This window comes from Saccostrea cucullata, unplaced genomic scaffold (assembly GCF_032062105.1).
Source record: "Saccostrea cucullata isolate Sc308-1 unplaced genomic scaffold, CSIRO_AGI_Scuc_v1 ctg87, whole genome shotgun sequence".
NCBI lineage: Eukaryota > Metazoa > Mollusca > Bivalvia > Ostreida > Ostreidae > Saccostrea > Saccostrea cuccullata.
The window spans coordinates 464357-487690 of record NW_026932818.1 but is presented as its reverse complement, the minus strand read 5'-3'; the positions used below and the strand labels follow the sequence as shown (position 1 = coordinate 487690).

At 31.5% G+C, this 23334-nt stretch overlaps 2 protein-coding genes and 1 long non-coding RNA gene across 3 annotated transcripts; 2 read left to right on the top strand and 1 right to left on the bottom strand.

Moving 5' to 3' along the window:
- The first annotated feature begins 1691 nt into the window (after positions 1 to 1691).
- Positions 1692 to 4385, top strand: LOC134236283 (uncharacterized). Its single transcript, XR_009985581.1, has 3 exons — positions 1692 to 1781; positions 3101 to 3178; positions 4221 to 4385. It is a non-coding gene; the product is annotated as an uncharacterized LOC134236283 (long non-coding RNA).
- Positions 4386 to 11444: 7059 nt separating this feature from the next.
- Positions 11445 to 13295, bottom strand: LOC134236294 (uncharacterized). Its single transcript, XM_062718473.1, has 2 exons — positions 12905 to 13295; positions 11445 to 12544 (listed from the first exon to the last, which is right to left on the bottom strand). Exons 1-2 carry the CDS (start codon positions 13293 to 13295, stop codon positions 11445 to 11447), a joined length of 1491 nt encoding a protein of 496 aa, XP_062574457.1.
- Positions 13296 to 15931: 2636 nt separating this feature from the next.
- LOC134236293 (neuronal acetylcholine receptor subunit beta-4-like) lies at positions 15932 to 17110 on the top strand. Its single transcript, XM_062718472.1, has one exon. The coding sequence runs from the start codon at positions 15932 to 15934 to the stop codon at positions 17108 to 17110; it is 1179 nt and encodes a 392-aa protein (XP_062574456.1).
- Positions 17111 to 23334: the final 6224 nt, after the last annotated feature.

The window sequence follows — 23334 nt, the reverse complement described above, 5'->3', positions numbered from 1 at the left end:
GAAAAATTCTGAAAAGGGATCCGGAAGTTAAAAAAAATTAACTGATAATTTTATATCTTAGTTCAACATTATAAGATTATTTCTAATACAATGTTATAGTTCAGATTGGAGCCATATTGTACAATATAAAATTAAATACGATTACTTTCGGTAAAAATAAAAAAAAAAATGTAGGATTTTTTTTTCATATAATCTCTTCAGTATTTATTAATCAGTCAGAAAAGTAGATCATTAGGGAAAAAAAGGATAGACTCTAATTCTTTTATGTAATATGTATTTCTTTGTATGTTCCATATATACCTGATTTTAAAGGAAAATGATGTATAATTAAATTGATAATAAATCTGTTTGAATTCGTTATGTCATTGCATGGTGACTCAAAAGCGTTTTGCGATCATTTTGTCACAAATAATTTAATTAACGTTGTATGTATCAATCAGCTGAGATGAAAAGGAAACAGTAATGACAATATTAACAAAATGTCTGTGTAAATTCTGAATTGTATAATTTTAAAGAATAACCTCTATGTTATTTATTAAAACGTTTGTGTTATAATAGTAATGTTATCTGATGAAAACAGATCTAAAGAAAAATACTAGTAATACTTGTATACTTTTCTTTAATATTCAGTATTATTTCACAGTACAGATTCTATTTGTTCTAAAGTTTTAAACGTATGTCGTGTTTTTCTTGCTATACATGACTTTAGGTGCTGTTTATAATTTTTTTTGATAGATTAAAAATGTTTTAACGTTTCATAATTATATATTGAATGTGAAAAATTTATCAACTATAAATTAAAGTAATTGATGTTGTTTCCATATACCCGTCATGAGGTTCTGCACTGTCCGCTTAAATTAAAGAACAGTATTTAACCGGACTTTCTTGTTATAATTATATAAGGTTGTATAACTACAAATATTTTTGCTTTTAAAAATATTTTGAACTAGAAAAATGTGCAAAATTTTTCATTTTACAAGACATGAATAGATTTGTTCCTTAGACTATAATAATGACAATAATATCTTAATTTCTTAATTATAGCATAAGAAACTTCTATCGCAGATGGTAGGTTAGGTTATAAGAATATTTACAGGTGTTTATTTATTCCTTTTATGAACATTGCATGCTTGTTTAGAAAATAAATCTGCACCAATCCTGTTTTGATAGGTGATCAGTTCATATCTTATGCACCGAAATAAATGCTGGTATATTTATATAACGTTTATAATGATGGTTATTAGCAGGTCAACCACTTTAGTTTTTTATATCTTGTGAGTTTTCTTTCACATTTATAAGGTTTTACTACATTTTCAAAATATTAAAATACTTTTAGATAAATAATAAAATACTTAAACTAGTAAACTTTCGTGTTTTTTTAGATGGTTGTGTTTCATAAGAAAAATTGGAAATTAATATCCTATTTCCTGAATAGTACTTCGTTCGGTCAATAAACCAATTAATTGTCCAATCACGACTTTTTATTCCATTGAGGTTAAATATGAATTATGACTGTTGATGACAGAAAAGGGAATATACAAGGACCTTTACAAGAAAAACATTTCCCAAAAAATTTTGTTTTATTTCGGTAATTTATTATAACAAATCGTTAACATGACCACGTCCCTGTTATGCGTATTATTATGATCTATTTATCACTGCATGTAATGAACCAACACATAACAAACCACCGGGACCAGGTATATGTTTGTAAGACCACGACGTGAACTCATTATAAGGCAGAGTTCTCTCGGAATCAAAACAACAGAAATCAATGACAGGTCAGTCCAAAAATAAATTCCAACTTGTTCGACAAATATATTAATTTAATTCTAATGTTATATTTTTTGTTGTTGCTATTTAATGAATTTCTCTATTTAGGAAGTATTGATTTTTTTATTACTTGCTTTTTGTTGATTTTATATTATTGATTACATTATGCACTATGAATCTGAATGTTATTTCTTGGTTTTGTATGTTTCTTTAATTATATATCATTTTATATATTTTCTTTAAAAAAATCTTTAGTTCTTTTAGAATCTCAATATTTTTATTTGCTTAAAGGTTTTCCAATTTCCTTGAACACCATAATGTTAATATGTTAAATGCAGCGTAAAGGTTCACTTTCTTCACCTTTTGAAGCTTCATAACCAACTCAGTTATACTTTTTACTATACTATTATAATCTTGATGTTCATATTTTTAAACCAGAATCGGCCTTTAAGGTATTTCCATCCTCGTGTGATGTCATAGGTTTTCGTGATATTTGTTAATAATTTCAATTCATACCTAAAAGAAATATATCTATATATATATCTTTTGGATATATATATATATATATAGAATGTCTTTTAATAAGTGTTATATAAAATATTGTTTTAATTAGTAAAATAATTAAAAATTTGAATATTTTCATAATTTAATCAAATATTCATGATCAATCTGTTAAATAAATTGCTAAGGGCATTAGTTTCTTCTCATGTATCTTCATTTAGTATCATTCTTTATTTACTTCTGATGTAAAATGTCTGCTTGTTATTCAAAATTCAAACATTTTAATGAAGAAACAATTATTTGAGAACTTTCAGCATCAGAATGTTTATGTATTTGAACCCTTTTTAATAGTTTTTACCATACTGGTTACAAAAATTAATGTTTTTGTAATGTTGGCACATACTTCTTTTTAGTTATGTCTAACATCTTAAGAAATATAGCAACCTTTACATTTTTAGTGATGATTACTTAATTTAAACTATATTCAGTAAAAATAATTGCAGTTTTTCTACTTTGAACCCTTAAAAATTGTGAGTATGGAAATGCCTTTAAATAGAAATCCTGCTTTTAGAGATATTGAAAAATAATTCAAAGAGAGGCAATTTTATTTTAAGATTCAAGTTTTATTATCATTTTTTCAACTAATATGAGGTGTCAAAATCCAAGAAACAAGCGGATGCAAAACATAGAAGTAACTTGGGTTAGATTTGTACAATTATGGGCCCAACAACTGGGTTATTTAGTCTCTTATAGATTTACCAAAATGGTTATATACTAAATTCTGCATATACAATTATGATTATTTTACTTTTTATTCTCATCACAGCTGCCATGCATTTTATTGCCGTGTCCGTGTTTTTATCTCTGATGTTTTTGGCAGCTTTTGCCCAATATGCCCCTATGTGTAAGTATACCTATTACCTTTTTTTGAACATATTCCCCTTAGGCATTCGAGACTGAGTAAATACTTACTTATATTTTGAAGTTGTTTTCCTCCCCAAGATTTTGATTAATAAATAAATAGATTAATGTTAAGTATTCTATAATTCTATGTCATTCTACCCCAAATTTCCTCAAACAAATGCCATTTACTGAAGGGAATCGTGAAATACATATATAACATGATTTTGTTCATATCTTTCTACCATTGTTTCAATATATTGCATTTGATTAGTGCATTAGCAAGTTTAAGTTTGTTGAAAACACGTCATGTTTACTCTAAAAGCGTATAAATACCCTTGTTGTATAATTCAAGAGTAAGTTAAAAAAAATGTAATAATTAAGTCCATCAACAAGTATTATTTTACCTCTTGCATATCATCTAAAATTTGATAATTTGTAATTATTTTTTTTTACTGTTGGCATTTTAATATTTAATTCATAAGCTCATATGTATTTAGTTTCATACAGATGTACTTTGATATAATTTGGACTTTCAATCAGACGAACAAAAGAAACATATTTTTTCATATCAAAGAGGGGGGGGGGGATAGTGTTTCAAAAAAGTCCATGGACAGTCAGGTTTTCTACAAAATAAAAAATAAAACTAAATAAACTATGTAAAATAAACGTTGGTCGTTAATACTGAATATTGTGTGATTAAAAACATTTACACATGTACTAAGTATCTTAATGTTTAAACATGAAATATTTTCTTTAAAAAATATATGACGTGTGTCAATAGCATATTTTTCAATAATTTAGATTTAATTAATTTCAAGAAATCAAACAAACCTCTGCCATATAGGATAATTGTGTCTTTTTTTTCCATATAGGTATAGTTTAACACAATTTACATGCATAATTAGATTTGTATTAGCTTTTATTTTTATTGGCCGAAAATTTTATTAATTAAACCTTTATACAAATAATTAATCAAATAATCATGTTTTGGTAAATAAATGTGTATAACTTGTCTTACTTGCTGTTTTTTTTTATATATATAGATTTTTACGGAGGGGATTCCCCGGACCTTCCTGACGCCCCCGATTTTTATTTCGCCAGACCAGGAATTCCCTACATGCCACGAGGACCAATCATGTACCGACCACCAATCATATACGGATAAACAAAAACGTAAACAAAAACATCAATATGTGTAGTCTTGATTAAATTAAAAAAATTCTGTTTTAAATGGTGAAAGACATTGCATTAAAATTTTGTTTCATATCTAAGATTTATCAGGATCTTTGAATTTTTACAATGACAGTTTTATTATTTGTATAAAAGTATTGCATAAAAATTAATAAGTTACCAATCCTTGTTTGTGTTAAATACATGCATCTAACTGATATGTGAAAAATTCAATTATCGACTTATATCAAATTAATACTTTGAATAAAAAACAAAAGCAAAAACAAATATGCCCTATTGTAATCAAACTCGTATATCCAGTACAAACGAGGATCAAATAAAAAACACAGATGGCTGGAAAACCAGTGGTAGGATCTGATGCTGAGAATAAGTAAACATCCTCTGTCGAGAGGCCACATTTACTACTAAGGTTTCAATCCACATGCTGCAAATGCTCAAAGATTAACGTAGATTGTACTAGAACTGCAAACTGTATAATTGATTACTAGACTTACATATATCCACATGAAAAAAGTTAGATACAGCCTAAAACTTCTTTAAAGGTGCTCCTTCAAATTAGATTGCTGCCTAAGTTGCAGAACATTTTATATTAAACTTAAGATAGCATTTTGAAGTAAAGTGCCGATTTATATGTTTTAGTTTCTTTATATTTGAAAGAAGATATAGGTTTTACTACTATACATGTACAAGACTTATGCGATAATGTCATAAATGAAATTTAATCATGCACTAAAATGTGGTTTTCAAATTGCTAGTTCTCAGAAATTATAAGGACTTTTCTCTCAAGCTTCCGATTGGACACTTTCTTTTACTCACCCTACCTAGATATCAGCAGTACCCATACCCCTTGCCATCTACATGTACATGTGATATATAGCGACCTTTCTAACACAAAATCGTAGATCCATGCCTTTTGAAATAGAATTTTTTTAAACAAATAAATGAGACTTTGCTCTATTTGAAAGAGTAAAATAAAAACTTTGCTGAATGCTAAATATATTTAAGAAATAAGTTATTTGATGAAAACTTTTCTTCTTTTAAATTGTGACTGGAGTAAAATGACAGATTTTATTTTAGAAAAAGTTGATAATATCAAATTATTCAAAATATTATTTGCTCTCTCGCATTAAAAGCTCATAATAGAGTACTTCTTTCTATCAAAAAACATCACTGGTGCATATGACCGTGGAGGATGAGAGTACGTAAGTAAGAATACATGTATTCCATATTTTAGGAAAGGTATGAAAAAGAAACAAAAAAAAATGCTGAGAAAAATGGGTCGTTCAAGTAAATTTTAATCAAACTTTGCACTGAATTTCATACTAATTTACAGTTTACATGTATATTACAACAAATTAAGGACAGTAATATAGATAGGCAATAAAATCGGAACCAGGAGTTTTCAGTTTTTATCTCTAACCAGTAGAAAGAAGAATAGTTTTAGACAAAATACTCGCATGTGTTTGAATTGAAGAGTGCTCTCGTTTAAATTTTCTAATTATTGCGACTTTTTAAGCTTTTTCTCATTATTTGAAATTTAAGAACAAAGAAATATTAGGTATCTCTTTTCAATATCACTATTGCACGTTACCTATCCATTGATAATTCTTTACTGATTATATGCCGATTACAGTTGGGGGTGACCATCATGACAACTTGGGAGCAGCAAATCCTCGCGTAATACATGTATTACATAAATGACCACATCCAACTTCTTACTTCACGTGACAACTGACAGATATAATGTTTATAATATATATCACATATGTTTGTGGACTTTTGAGCTTGAACACTGATATCTCTTCATATTTGATATTTCAGATACAAATTTTAATAATAACAAAATACATGTACTTTTTATTTTCGCACTTTATATTATTTTTTAAATATTATTAAGAAGTTAATTATAACGCGAATTAAATTCTGCTATTTTTATTCATGGCCATCTAAAAGAATTGCAGTTTTTTTTTATAGTTTTTTTTAACCTTTCACGGACAATATATAGCACTGTTGCAACCACCATTGAAATATCGACCATTATTGATATAATTATTTCAATAGTGGTTGAGGGTGCATATCAATAACAAACATAGTATGCAATCACTATTGAAATACGACAACTACTGAAATATTTATTTCAATAGTGGTTGAGAGTGCATTTAAATAGCAAACATAGTATGCAACCACTATTGAAATTCAATAGTGGTTTGGAGTGCATTTCAAAACCAAACATAGGTTGCAACCACTATTGAAATAATGTTCACATTTGAAATAAAGTTTTCAATAGTATTGAAATTATATTATAATGATTTCAAAAGTGATTTAAATAATTATTTTGACAGTTGCTGATAATTGATACTTAAATTACATTGCAAGACTTATTGAAATAACTTAACTATTGAAAAATACAAGGATTAATGATTCTTTATGTTCTCCTGCATTTTTAAATCATTTATTTTGTTTACTTTTAAAATTCCGACTACTTCTGAATGATTATTTTAAAAGAAGTTGAAAGAAGTTGAAAATACGTTTCAAAACACGGTACCACCACATTTTAATCACACCTAGCATTTGAATAAAACTAATACTAACTTACCTGGAAATTTTGCTTTTTAATGTCTTGACGAGAAGACATTGGCTTTGCTGTCCGTATTTATAGTGTAGGTAATCCCATGAATATGAGCGACAATTTAGTTCTATTCTAAATTCTTTTTACTAAAAATATCCATATTTTCATCGGAAAGTTTGTACACAAAATTATCAGTCTTCTTCCTTCATTTCAGTGTAGTCTAGATATTCTAATTTCGACATCTACAAGTTTTTATGCATGATTCTCTCCTTTCAAAATCAATGACAAAAATGAACTTTATATAACAAATTATTTCAAAATTGCATATATTAATTGATTGCAATTGTCTGTTGGTTTTCGCCGATTCGGCCAGATTCAACGGGAGCTTGCTTATAAGATTTGCATACATGTTTGAATTATAGGTCAGTCAGTATTATAACTAGAGAGTCTGCTATTGCATGCAATAGCGTATGTCGCCCCGAACTGGACAAGGCTTTCATTTTTTGTATCACTAAAACAATACCCATTCGCTAAGCTTAGACAACCATCAATTCGTATCCGTCCTTTCAGTACTTTGATTTAAAAATGAAAGTTTAAGATTTTTCACTTTCCCCTGGTTTCCATGGCAATAATCGATTATAATCGATTATTTGAAAATTTTAAATGCGAATCGCAGAACTTCAATTACTAATTACTGAAATAAAAAAAAAGTTTCATGACGAATGTTCAAGGGACCAAAGAGAAATTCGTCGCTTTTTGCAGGTTTCCATGGCAACGGTAGCTATTTTGAAACTGAATGACCACACAACACAACTACAACCAGTGATCGTCCTTTGAGGAAAGTTTCAGGTATGTTGTCCCAGTCATCTTCCAGAAACAGCCTGGATAACAAAAACATGTGTACAATCGCAATATGTCGTCCCGACTTTGTTCGGGGCGACATAATAAATAGTGTCCGTGTATTAATTTAGTTATCATATTTTAAACTCAATAGGTTATTTTATTGTAATAGAAAACAGAATTAGTAATTCATTATTATATTTGTTTTAATATTTGCGATACTTCTATAGAGCTTGCAATGTGGCTTTGGTATTGAAATCAATGTCGGCAACTATATTTATTATTTTAATATCTATTGAAATCATTGTTTAAAGCACTACATACATTGAAATCAATATTTCAATCAGTTTTGAAATATTTCTTTCAAAAGTGAACATTATTTCAACAGTGGTTGCAACCTTTGTTCGGTATTGAAATGCACTCTCAACCACTTTTGAAATAAATATTTCAGTAGTGGTCGTATTTCAGTAGTGAGTGCATACTATATTTGTTATTAAATGCCTTTTCAACCACTATTGAAATAATTATTTCAATAGTGGTCATATTTCAAAATTGGTTGCAAACTATGTTTGTTACTGAAATGTACTCTCAACCACTATTGAAATAATTATTTCAATAATGGTTATTATTTCAATAGTGGTTGCAAGATATAACAATTAAAAACATTTGCAAATAATTTAATTTTATTTGTATTCTCGCCTCTCATTGGTTGATTTCCAAAAAGGAACGCATAACATTTTGTATAATCTGGTTTGGTATGGGGACACACCCCCTTGACGACCAGCTTAATCATCATATCCATGCAATCCCCTCATTTCCAGTCCTCGGAATCCATGGAAAATTCCAGATTTAATAAATGTACCTTCAACTTTAATCAATTACTCGTTCTTACCTCATGTAAACAAACATCATGGCTGCTAGATCTATGTATCAGTTATTACCTCCCCTCGCTTCCCATCAATTCCGTTACTACGGTTGTATTATTGAGCGGCAAATGAACTCATAAAAAGCAACACGATTTTACATCCACAGTTGTTTAATTATTTTAAAATTAGATTATAAGGAATCACTCTAATTCTTGGCCAAAATATTCGAGTATAATCTGTTTTGGGTCAGTTTACGCTTTTTTATACTCCGCGCCGCGTATTATAAAAACGCGTAAACTGACCCAAACCAGATTATACTCGATAATATGGCCAAGAATTAGAGTCATTCCTTAATAAATAATGTTTTATGAAAACGTTTCGTCATCATATGATCAATTTGAAGGAAAAATTCTATAAGCTTTTATTGTAATATCATCTCATCAGCTGGTCATTGTGCTGGACATTGATAATCACTAAATAAATATACTTGATTCTCCCTCTGCCTTACTCCATTTTACGTGCAATAATGATCTATTTGTGTTAATTTTGACTATACCCATGAAAATTAAGGACTTTTATTTCTTAAAAAGACTCAACACAAATTCATTTTTATTTTATTCATCACCAGAGAACAAACGACTTAAGGGATATAGAAAACATCAAAATGGAACTTGTAAAAACAGTCGTTTAATATCTATCTTATCTTTCTAGGTAATATTTTGAACGTTATCTTAGATGAAAAACTCAAAGTGAAGTCAATGTCTACATTCAAATGAAACTACATGTTCAATCTCTTGTCTTGGTGAAGTCTGGTGGTAACTTGAGAGGTAAACTTGAAATCTCTTGCGATCTTAAAATAAAAAATTACCTCATGACAACCATGCTTGGTTGTTGTTACGTGTAATCTAGCTTAAGGACATACGCAAATTACTCGTCGTCTTCTTGTAGTGACAATTCTCGAGATATTCTGAATTTCAGATTATGGTGCCATCTGATGTTCATAGACAAAAAATCAGCATGTATTACCATCTCTTTAAAAACAAAATCTTCGCTCTGTATTTAGTTGTTGTGTGCAGCTCAAAATGTCATTTCTTATTTATCTAGAATCAAGAGAGAAAATCAAGAATTGTTTGACCCTCTAACTGGTTTTTATTATTTTCTAATTGAATCTACTGAGCATTATCTCGGAGTCTTTTATTTCCTGAGAAAACTGACATGAAACCGATAGAATAAAACTTTTAACATCGTTCTTAATCGAACTAAAGGAATACAACGTTAGAGGCTCACAAAAGATCAAAGAATTTCAAACCAATATACCTTATAAAATAATTTTGTTAATCAAACGAACTTTTCAATCTATGCTTGACTGTAAATGTTAAACCAAACTTTGAATTTTTAAGCCAGTTCTTTAAATAAAACTCAAGCTATCAAGAACCAAGAATTAAGAGTCATTCTTTGTAACAAATTAAGTTGCCACGCATGGTCACCGATTTTGATGAAACTTCATCCATTTTAGTACTTGACACCAGAAACATATATCAAATGAATTTTTGTTGTTATGTGTCTCGGTTTCCATGGTCAGCTGAAAAAATTTGAAAAATTGCTATTTTCAGCTACTTTAAATCTTTACTGAGCCTTAATAAAAACTCGGAAAAGCAAACAAACAATTCTTACAAAATCATGACACCATGTTGTTATTTATACTGTAAAGAAGTTGTTTAGTATATGTTTCTAAGTAAGTGGTAACCAAGGGTGCATTTTGAATACATTTAAAATTCTGAAATATGCTAAAAACGTTCTCTGTTCACTAATGGTAGGTGTAACATGCTCAACTTCATCAACTACTAGTACTTAAGAAAAACAATGAAAATGTTTTACCTTACATATACAGATCTAAGAATATTATCCTATAAATAATTTTTATGGTTGTCTTGCGTAAAATTAGTAACTAAGTTCGGGTTAATGCCACTGTCTTAAGAGAAAAACATGAAAATTCGAGACTGGCAATGAAACATCCTTAGGATCTTGCAACAACACCATGAGAAAAATTGGAATTCATTTCTACTTCGCGCTGTTACCACGGAAACAATGTACCAGGTTGTTAAAAGTGAATTTTCTTGGCTCCATTAAATATTTACTTGCCATTAAATCAAGAAACAAATTATATGACTCACCTTGAAATATCACAATTTGTTTTTGATATATGTTTCAAGGCTCTTTTCTCTATTTTTGGTCACATTTCATCCTATTATTCCTTTTTTATTTTTTATAGGATTAAACGTTCTTTTTTCAGAATTTATCGAAAACTTTACTACAAACTGAATAAAAGTGCGAAGCACTTTTATGTAAAGTTTGTGAGTAAAAAGGCGCGAGTTTACACATCGATAAATTCTGAAAAAAGAACGTTTAATCCTTATAATTCCAATAATTCCTCGGCGTTAAAATTATTTCTCTTCGAAGCCTCCATACATTAAATGCTCCGCTTCTATATATGGCGTAGGAATATATTACGCCGCACTGTGTAAATAAAACGTAATCCTGGAGAACATTAATATAATTAACTTTAATATTCAAAAAATACAATAAAACAAACGCATTAAACTTTAACAAGTAATTTTTAAGTCAACAAACATCGGAAATATGATAAACAATTTTCCACAACCGTTTTGAATTATTCGTCCTTGACATGTTTAGTACGGACTACGGAGAGCGTCAGTGGTTAGGCCTAATGGTTGAAGTTGAAGGTGCATTCCTTGAACATTGAGTAGGAGCCAAAACCTGTAAGAAGGCTTGACTCACTATTAATATTTACGCGTTGGTTTGCAACAAGGGAGTGGGCAGATTGGATTAGGTAGGCCTTGAGCAGGGACGACAGGTAAGTCTGGGTTTCTCTCTACACCGACTCCAGCAGCAACGCTTCCTAGAACGGAACTGATCATTTTTTTTTGTTGAACACTGGGGCGACGGCAATAGGATTTCAGAGACTCTTCACATTTGTGATCCGACATGAACATGATGTTCCTGTCTGTCAGTCCTGCGTCGCTCATAGCTGTTATGGAGGTTGTTCTCAAAGAATGTGCTGTATATCTCTTTGTGGTAGCATTTTTACATATGTCTGGCATAAATGTAGTAAACCTTTTTGGTTTTACTGGAACATTTGAATACCAAATGTCGTGAGCTTCGGGATCCTCAGAATGCAGTGCATCTTTGTCACACTCATTGAATAAGGAGGTGGCTTTGGGGTCAGTTTTAGAGATGAATAATTTCATAGATTGGACAGGACAGGTTTCTTTTCCAGTAGCATACATGCGTTTGTCCTGTGCTTCCTCAGAGCTCCCATCTAACCCTCCTTGGTTGTTTTTTTGATGTGTCTCATGTGTAATGGTTATGTATTCTATGCCATTTTCATCCTTTTGAAATTTCAAGGACTGAAGTGATAATTGGTGGTGAAATTCACATCCCCGACTGACAAAGTGAATTGCCAAAAGGTACCAGATCCTGAATCTTAGCGCTACCGGATTCTTTCCTGAAAGGTAGGTGTTTATTTTCATCAGGTCTTCATTAGGAATTGCAGCATGGTGTTTTGTTGGTCTGGAGAGGCCTTGTTTAAGGTTGAATTTCAGCTTTGAACTGAGCATGGCATTTGAGCTTTTAAATTCAGTGTCCTTCACAATATCAATTTGTCTCCCTATGTCTTTTAGATATCTATTGATGGCCGCCCTTACATTTTTCATGGAATTTTTGTGGTATTCAGCTGCATGTTCCTGAGGCATCTTCTGCACACGACTACTCAAATTCTTTGGCTGTGCTTCTGCATAGAATTTCCTCAAATTCTCATCTAATACAGGTGCAGAAATTGTATGCAAGTCTAAAACCTCATTCAGTCTTTCCATACACCATGCTGAAATATTATTGTTGATTATTACTTTTAATTTTTATGATTTTTTTCTTTATTAACATGTGTAACAATTAATTGGCAGTCTCTATAAGTTTACACTGTGCTATAATGTGTGCTGAGTCATCTGATTTAGTTTTTATTCATCAACACTGAAGAAGAGTACATGTATGTCACAATATTCAGGTTAAAACTGATTGTAGGCCAGTCTATAGAAACAATTCTTTGGCTTAAAAGTTTCACACCTATCTATCCATAAATGTTCATGTTTTGATTTTCATTCTAATGTCAAAACTGACCATTGACTGGGTTGAAAATTATGCATCAAAGTACAATCTGTTATTTTAATTTACAATATATTCTCACCATTAAAGACACCAATGCCCCATTTGGTATTTTTCTTTGTCGAGTTGCTGTATTGGTTAGTTTCAATCTCCAGCAGGTCCTGTTCCTGTAAGGTCTTGAATCTCTGAGCAGTAGTCACCTCTGAAATGCTGTCTGGTAGAGGCTGTAAATTTGTGTTTATGTGTGAGACTTCAGTACTACTATTAGGTTGCAGCTCAGTTTTTGTAACTGCTTCTAAAGTTTGGTCTTCTTGAATGTCTGTAACTGCATTCAAAAGCATCTCATCAAAACCTTGGACATCTGACTGGAGTACTTCTAGAAGACTAAGAACCTCTCCTGAATTCATTTCCTCAGGTAAATTCAATTCGAATGTTACTGGGGGTGTTTCAAAACTTTCGTTTTCATTTTCCATTTTACATGTAATATCATGTAGCAATGACGTCTAGGAATGCAGACGATAAAATTTTCTTCTTTTCAAATTTTAAAATAATTTCTTTATTTAAGTAATGAAAAAGGTTTTTTTAATATAATTTTTATTTTGTGAATTTAATATCAATGCAAATAAAATGACTTTTACACAATCAAACGAAATAGAGAATCAACGAGAACATGGAGGCAGCCATATTGTTTATACTAGAAACAGGTCAAGAAAGTAGTTCCGGCTGTAAAATTCATCGATGTGTAAATTCTTTTTCGAATCTATTCTTGTCCAATCAAAACACAGGAAATTAATGAATTTATTTCATATTGGAATTATACGTGTATGAATTTATAAAATTCAATGAATATATCATTTTTTTTTTACTTTTGAATACTAGTACTTTGTTACCATAGTAACGTATGTAATAGTTGATGTACCATACATGTTTATCCGACCGTTTACTTGAGGAAACCATAATTCCCAATTGTTTGTTTTGCCGCAGGAGTTAACTATGGGGCTCTAAATATGTTAAGGAATGCCATTTTTCAAACTTTAAGACATGTTGCCATGGTAACTATTACACATAGCAATCAATATTTGCCCGATTTTAGTTTAGGGTGTCAAAGGCTTTATCATAGAGAGTTTGGAGACATTCTGAGATTATGTGTGCCACAGCTCCTATATAAAATTTTAAATCATTATAGAGAATGGCTCTTAATTATCATCATTTAATTTAATCTTAGTTTGGGTGCGTATCATTACCGCTACATTTTCGAAATTTTCATTACCACTGGATAGCCATTACCGCTACAAAAACGATACAATACCGCTACATATGTGTGTACAGATTGATATAAAGCACTAAATATACATGTACAAGTATAAGTCCTGTTTACCATTCTAACTAGAGGTACTGTGAGCATTGAGCTCACTAAATGATACCCCCGCCTCCCATATGAATATAATAGCAGTGTCCATGTTTTGCTCTGAAAAATCCAAAAAATATGTTAAATCAAAAAGTAAAATAGGAGGTGCACAATGACAATTTGTAATAAAGATTCTGTGAAAGTTTCATTAAATTTCCTTCAGCGGTATGAGAAGAGTTGCGGATAAGAGATGGGTATCCCAAAGCATAACAGACGGACGGACGTACAGACGGACGGACATACCGATTACTATATACCCTTCCGCTTTTCAAGCGGAGGGTATAACTATGTGAACATCAGAAGACCAAAAGCTAAGTGAAAGGATGACTTTGAGCGGGACGTGTTTGTTTTATTTTATTTTTTATTTTATATCATGGCAATGTACATGTAGCGGTAATGTTGACCTCCCATATAGGATAAAAGAAAAACCACGTTAATTTTAAGTATTGTATTGGCGCTGTCCTGTTTAAACATTACATTTCCGTCGATCAGTGCACTGCGTTTCTTGTCTCTGAGCTTATATTTATGAACAAAGAGAGCATTTATTATTTATGACATTTAAAGATTTGTCTTAATTTATATGCTTCGTTTCGTCTAATGCATGTTTTCACAAAGTATAAAGATTGTGAAAAAATGCCACGGTAATTGTATCGGATCAATAATTAAACTAAAGTAATTGAAGTAGGTCGAAATTATTTTTATTTTTGTATAAAATTGCTTTTTTGTTCATTATAGAACCCAGTACAAGAGATACCGTAAATCTGGAATTTTTTGCTGTAGATAAATTTTTAGCAAATTTGCGAGTTCATTGCATTTGCAAAAATATTTTTCTTAAAAATAAATTACCAATAAGAAAATGTAAACAAAGCAGTGGTAATTCGCAAAATTTTGAAACGTAAAAATTAATCAACATCATTTTAACCCGAATTCGCAAAATAAAATCGACGTAAAAATTTCCAGATTTACGGTAGCTCTTTAAGGTCAAGATCTAGTAAATAACTTTAGACTAATTTTTTGGTGCTAGATCCATTATGACGTCATAATCAATTTCAACTTTCTTTTTCCCGTACTTTACGGCTTTAGCAGAATTATGTAGAAAAAAGGGTATTTTCATGACATTCAATTTGAAATCATATGAAAAGTAAACCGGATACCTATATTAAATTTGATATTGATTTAAAGAAGAGGCCACGAACATACTAATTACCGTTTTCTGAGAGACTGTAGGCAATCTGGATACATTTCCTCTGTTGAATATGAAAATAAAACTCCCATATTCATGACTGGTTTTCTTAATTTTTCATTGAAAATGACAGTTTAAAATACAGTTTTTAATGTTGTTTACCTACAAATTATGCCCCGAAACACCTTATTTGACCAAGCTAAAGTTGTAAAGCATCAATAAAGGAATTTATTTCTCAAATTTGATAAATCTGTAGGCACCTTTCATTTACTAGATCTTGACCTTAACGTACTGTAACTTGTTTGTCATCAATTACACTCAATTTACTGTGGTCCATTCAATGAAAAATATTAAAAGATCCTTTTAACAGTTATTGATCAATACTGATCAATTAGCAAATACTCCTGATTTCAACATGTGCACCAATGCCCCTTTCCTCATTAGCAAGTAAAGATTTGTGTCCTAAAGAGAATGTTTTCCCACTGAACAACACATAATTAATTGTAACAGGGCACGGAATGGACATCAAAACCGAGACTTTGTTTTTCACGTTTGTTTTAATGCAGGTGTCTATCTGTCTGTGTCGGTCGAGTTTTGAGTACAATCTTTTCAAGGACTATAGTCGAATAATCAAACCAAGAAAAAATCAAAGTGAATCTGTTAACGTTAGCTTTAGTATGAGGTTAAATACAATTCATGAAGTAGATGAACATCAACAGTTCATATCTTTTACTGCTTGGTTCAACGTGGAGTGGGAAGACGAATTTCTGACTTGGAACGAGACTGATTATTCCGGAATTAATATAATCACTGTATCTCAAAAAAGAGTCTGGGTTCCTGATTTACATATGTATTCCTCGGACAAAAACTTTAACACACTGGGATCTCCATCAATTATCTTAGTGAAATCTAACGGTCATATGCATTGGATCCCAGGAGGAAAGTTCGTGGTGTCTTGTGATCTGAAGATGAAAAAGTTTCCATTTGATAACCAAACCTGTATTTTTACGCTATCAGCCTGGCTTAGTCCGGACTCTATTCAAAAACTTGTCCCGGATCAAATTTCCGACGGTGCTGAAAAATATATAACGCAAAATGGAGAATGGGAATTTACGCGGTTTTCATATAGAGTGGAGTATCAGATCGAGTATGACGTGACAGAGATGCATTACGAATTGCACCTACGACGCCGATATCTGTACTTTGTATTTAGTACCCTTTTACCTATTTTGGCCCTAGCTGTATTAAATTCTCTGACATTTCTAATTCCACTAGAATCAGGGGAGAGGATCCAGTATTCGCTGACCCTCTTACTGGCTTTTACCGTCTTTCTGACATTATTTGAGCAAACGATGCCTCACAGTTCTACAGATGTACCTTATCTTTCTTTGTATGTTGGTTTCCAGTTATTTCTTTGTGTTGTGTCAACCGTGATTTCGGTGATATCTAGGATAAAAAAGAACAAAAATGACGACGAAAATGAAATTAAATGTAGCAGTGAACATGAATATCAAACAAAGGATTGTCATCGAAAAAACACATCAGAGGAAATCAGCAATGGTGGTGGAGAAAAACTTAACAATAACATAAAAACAGATATCAAAAATAAACATGACACAAGTTATGGAATGTTTTTATTCAGCGGAATGCTGCAGCTCCTTTCTGTTTCTTTATTGATTGTTTTATTTGCTGTATAATAAATTTTTGGAAGAGAAGATCAGTTTAAGCCTTGTTAGTAACTATAAAATACATGCATTGGCAAAATATTCCCTAAAACATGCAATTCATTATTTGTATTGTTTACATGCTCGGAAGCAAAATATCATATGTATGGACATTTAACAGAAAATATCAAAGAAAGAAAAAAGTGAAAGAAGTTAGTTGAGCCTGTAGCATAAAGAAAATGAACTGGAATAAATAATCAGTTACAAATCAAATGAATTTCATAAAGATCAACATCTTACCAATACTTCAACACGGTGCTTTGTCTAAATGTTTAATTTTTACTTGTTTTTAAAAAGATTTTTTAAACACCAACGCTTAAGAAATCTTTTTGAAAATTCTGCTTCTTTAAATTTCGTCCAAAGAAAAAAAATCATAACAGAACAATTTCTATTCACCTTCAAACAAGCATGATAGAATTGTGTCAATGATTACTGTAATTGGCAAAAAATGTTCCGTTTGCCCGATAATGACAAGAAGCAAACGGCGGGTGTGGATTCTCGGCATTAAAGGCTTAATCCCAGCTCCATGGCACCTGATCCCATCTCTGATGTTTTCAGAAGTCCATGTTTGTTCTGAATCGATTTTGTATTGTTTCGATGGCATTTTGAGCTATGATTATGGATGGTTGTAAATCCGATACATTAAGTATCGCTCTTTCAATATTGAAGCACATAGAGTACATAAGAATACAACACTAATGTCGTTCTTTCAAAGGATTAAACACGTTAAAATGGTGGTTATTACTTTGTATTTACATAAAACTGATATTTGTTAAGTTTAGTATGATATTGATGAAAAGGTTTAGCATTTTGAATTAAACCGCATCACTTTGTATTGTTCTTGTAGAAATCGTTGTTAATTGAAACAAATAATCCCTCCCCCTCCTCAATTCTTAGTAGAACAATATTGCTGAATTTTTTTGATATCTAGAGGCATTGATGTATTTTCTCTCAAAAACATACAAAGGTGTATTTCTCTGGAAAATCATTGATTCTTCTAAATGAAGCTCAACTTTGACATGCACAATTTCAAATGGTCCAATAACATCTGCAGATAACTCAAAATAATCTGTATGAAGAAATTGGACATACATAAGTTTTTTAAAAAAGATTTTCTTCCACCAGTAAATCTGTCTTTGGGTCTTATGTAAAAAAGAAAACGCAATGAGTAGTGAGCAAAATTAGAAAAAAGTAAACAGATGTTAAATTCTCAACATGACATAGGAACAGGGGCCCCTGGAAATATCAAGGTTGCATCAGATTTCTAGTAAGAGTGATCATTTTTATGCCCTCAAAATCACACCTTCGGGGGTATATAGTTTATGCCCTGTCCGCCCGTCTGTCTGTCTTTTTGTCGGTAAAAACCTTAAACCTTGCCCATGATCTTTAATTGTATGGGACTATAGTTTTCATGTATGACAAAATTCTCCCACTTTACTTGAAAGATATCATTAAGGTTACCTTTTTGAAGATCTATGGAAAAAATCCAAGTAAAACTCAAGATCACGGTGAAGAATATAAAACATATAAACAACCTTTTCCCCAGAAGTCAACAGTATTTTCCATAGAAAATATTCAAATACGTATCATAAATGATATATTCCACCGCTCAACCTAAAAAACATCATATTATGTCGGGCCATAGAAGTACCAAATGCTGACTTCAGACTAGATGTTTGTTATCCTTGTAACATCAGGTAATTTGTCTATACCATGAGTCTGTGAAAATATTGGTCGCTTGTAGAATATGCTGATGCATATTAAATAAATTTAGGGATATGTTTTAACCATTTGTCCAAAATGAAAGTATGAAACACAAAAGATGGAAAATTCCTTAAAGACGTTCTTCTTTATGAATTAAAATGAATAAAAATAACATTTTTTGTTTTAAAAATTTATTTGTCAAGCTTAAAAATATTGTCAAACATGGACATTCAATATTCTCGTCCCTAATGATATACAAATATGAATTAAAAAGATCAATACAAAAAGCTGAAGGATTTTTACATGCAAAAATATTTTTATAAGAAAGTTTTGGTTGTATGAGAAATCACCAAAACTCTTTCCTTGGCATTTACAAAGTAGGCATTAGAATCATGTGGGATTGTTTTACTATATTTTTATTTGCAAAACGCTTTCTTTAAAACCATTGTGCAACGTTGCTACTATAAAGAGATTGTCTTGAAAGGGAGTTCCAAATATTATCAAACGGTTCAAAATGAAAGGGATTGTTATTTATCTCGAAAGAATAAGCAATTCAGAATGGCAGTATCTGTCATGGCTTTATTTTGTTTAAGATAGGTCATTACATAATAAATCAATTATCAAACAATGGACAATGATCAAGTATTATTGCAAGTGTCAATGAGTACCTCCTCAATATTTGGCGCCTACGGTTTGCAGAAACTTTTTTTTGGTGCTGACAACCCTGGAGGGTAAATAAAATTGCCAGCGATGGCTTGTTGCAAAATTCTGCAGTTCGTCCATGGATTGCAGCCTGGAAGGATCTTAAAGCCATGACGAGGGACGATTTCGCTGGAATCGGAAATGATAACAGCAGAAACACAGGAGAAAACTAATAATAATTGAATGTACAATATTTATGCCCTAAATACCTATGATAAAAATAAAATATGTATGCAAATCCGCGTACGTAACTGAATAGGGTGATGTATATATGTAAGCAGTTTTTATGGATGACCCAGGAATATGTAAACAAGTTTTATGGATGATCGGTGTAAAGGAAAAAAAAAATGTGTAGAAAGATGAGGAATATTAATCTACATAAAATGGTGGGGGCGGGTGGGTGAAAAATCGTAAACCTTAGAGGATGTGTGCGCAAGCGCATTTAAGGCTTGGGGCTATTTTGGAAATTTGGTTGAAACAAGTTATCGCGCTTGCCCATTCCTTTAATTTTACCGCACATGGCGGTAAATGCAATATTTCAAAGAATAAGCAATTCAAAATGGCAGTATCTGTCATGGCTTTATTTTGTTTAAGATAGGTCATTACATAATAAATCAATGGTATCAAACAATGGACAATGATCAAGTATTATTGCAAGTGTCAATGAGTAAGCGCCGATCCTCAATATTTGGCGCCTACGGTTTGCAGAAAAATTTACAACCCTAAAACAAATTTTTTCCAAAATTCTGCAATATTGCTGTGCACGAATTTCGAGCTAAATATTCAACAAGTGGCGGACAATTTGGCAAACAAGATATACATGTATATTTCACAAAGCAATACAAAAACAATATGCAGGGTATCATCAATGAATAATGTGGCAAAGCAATATAACACAACATATCAAAGCATCAATCAGCATAACTGGGGGGGGGGAGGGGAGAGGGAAGGATGCAATGCAAATGCAATTGATTTCAAATATATGGTGTGAAGGTGTTTCTTTTACAAGCCATGCACAGATACTGTTTTATGGGAGTGTGGGGAAAACCTTTTGACTGGAAGTCAGAAACTTGGACAATGCCGTTTGAATTGTAGAATATACTTATATCTGATAAATGAACACAATCGAGGAATAATTTGGGCCTTTCAATTCTAATATCTGGGTAAAAGACGATTTAACTTTTAACAACAAAGCAACCAATGGAATTATTGATTCTTTTTCTAGATTTCTCTGCAGCTTCGCTTCGAAATCATGTAACGCCAGATTAAAATATGAATAAATGTAATCTTTTTTGTTTTAAAAATTTATATTTGTAATTTTTTAAACTAATGTCAAACTGTTGCCGCCACAGTGAACTATTAGAACTTGAGGAATGATTTCATTGTGGCGATATACAAACTAAAAATTAAAATGATACATCTATGTTTAAGTGCTCCAGAGACAAGTTTTGGCCAATTGGTGAACGTGTGCATTTTCAGCTCGTCTGATGATGGAAGATCCAACAAATACCTTGCAGCGAGTTCCTGCAAACTTATATACAGTTAGTAAGACTAGACATCTACAAGATACAGTATTAGGGCGAACATATGACTTAAAAGCGTTGGATTTTTTTACCCATGGTTTTGATTTCTTGCTTTACCTTGCATATACAATGAAGTTGCAGCCCCTATGCGAAATGAATGGGATTTGAATGTTGATATATCAAGTTTGAGGAATGATAGAGCTTTCTTTAGTATTTGATTGAATTGATAGTAAGTCAAAGGTGGGATTGTTATTTAAGCAAATTAGTCAGTTATTTTCTAAATATCTTCAAATCGAGAATAAAATAAATAACACTATTAGGGACCAAATTTGCAAAATGCTGCTGAATAACATAATTTTCATTTTCTTTATACTCAAAAACATGCTTTTCCTCAACTTCAATTGTTCTCCCAAGTCGCGTTCGGGGATTTCCTCTGATGTTGTCTTTTGATTACCGTTCTTTGCTCGATATCCATCGAAGCCATTTCTGCTGTGATTTTCCGAATCTTTTGTCTCCTGCTTATGCATGCTTGACCTGGATAACACCGATATCACAGATGTAACTGCACAAAGAAACAACTGGAAACAAACATAGAGAGAAAGATAAGGTACATCCGTGGACCTTTGAGGCATCGTTTGTTCAAATAATGTCAGAAAGACGGTAAAAGCGACCAAAAAGGTCAACGAATACTGGATTCTCTCTCCTTACTCCAGTGGAATAAGAGGCGTTATAGAATTCAGAACAGCTAGTGCCATGATAGGCATAAGAGTACTGAATACAAAGCATATATATCGTCTTTGTAGGTGTAATTCGTAAAATATTATTGTCACATCACGTTCAACCACATACTGTACACTGTATGAAAAACGCGTGAATTTCCATTCTCCATTGTGCCTTATACGTTCTAAATTATCACCAGGAAGTTGATAAGTTTTTGCATGTAGTCAGTCGAAATCCAAGAGGAGAGTAAAATTGTACATGTCTGGTTATCAAAAGGAAATTTCTTCATCTTAAGATCGCAAGACACGACGAATTTCCCCCGTGGACTCCAAACCATTTGACTGAAACAGCAGAATTATATTTCAGTGCGTTAAAGTTTTCTTCAGCATAATAGAGGTACAGTTCCGGTAGCCAAACTTTCTGTTGAGGTACAGTGATCATCTTAATTCCAGAATGATTAGATTCATTCCAAGTGAGAAATTCGTCATCCGATTGAACGACGAACCAAACAGTAAAAGAGATGCATTACATATGTTTATGTATCTCGTGAACCGTGTTTAAATTCATTTGAACACTTACATGAAAGGGTTTGCTTTGATTGTGCCTTGCCTTCATTATTTTACTATAGTTCACAAAAAGATTTCTCTCAAAGTTGGACTCACATAGACAAATGTTTAACTGCAAAAAAAGCAATTTTGACGATGAAAATTTCATTTTTGAAGTCCGCTTTAACCTTATACCGAGTCCTATTGGGAGTTATTTAGATTTATATTCAGTGAGAATTATAATCATTGATCTACAAGGCTGAAAGTGAGAAAGTTATTAGCAAATGGTCAATGCTCTTTAAAACAATAATGATAGCAAATTTATCATAATTGCTGATTGAAGTCTAGTCAATGCAATTGATCCTATAATCAATAAAAAGCTATCAATAAATTGTTCCATCCTCTTTAATCAGTGTAATTTGAGGAGAGATCACCATTAGCGTTTCGTTGTTTTTTTCATCAAAACCTTTGCTATTTATATTGACACACATGTTAACGATGGCCCCATACTAGAGGGTGACCAGGACCTCAGTTTAAATGGCAGTGGGATTTGATTGACTCTATTTTTAAATACAATTTTCCACTGCAATAAGGTCATAAATACGAATGCAAACGGTATTATATAAAAAATTAATGGAAAAATTACGGAAAATGTCAACCTGTCATGCTTTGATTTATTTTTTCTGCCATTGTTTCTTTTCATTGTTTGTTTTAATTTTGATATTGAAATCAAAGATATAAAAAAAAATGCTATTTACATAATTTACAATAGTTTGTTATTTTCCAGATGATTACAGATGTTTGCATCTCTGTTTATTATGTATAAGACTTGAGAACAATTTGGAATTTTTCTATATTTAAAACTTTTTATGCTGTTTAAAATGTTTTTGTAAACAATGTATTGCATGATATTTAAATCTATATGTGTGGGGAAATATGGACAAACACAACAAAACTGTACTGTAAAGCCTCACTGCTAACCATTTCTAAATGTCAGAAATGC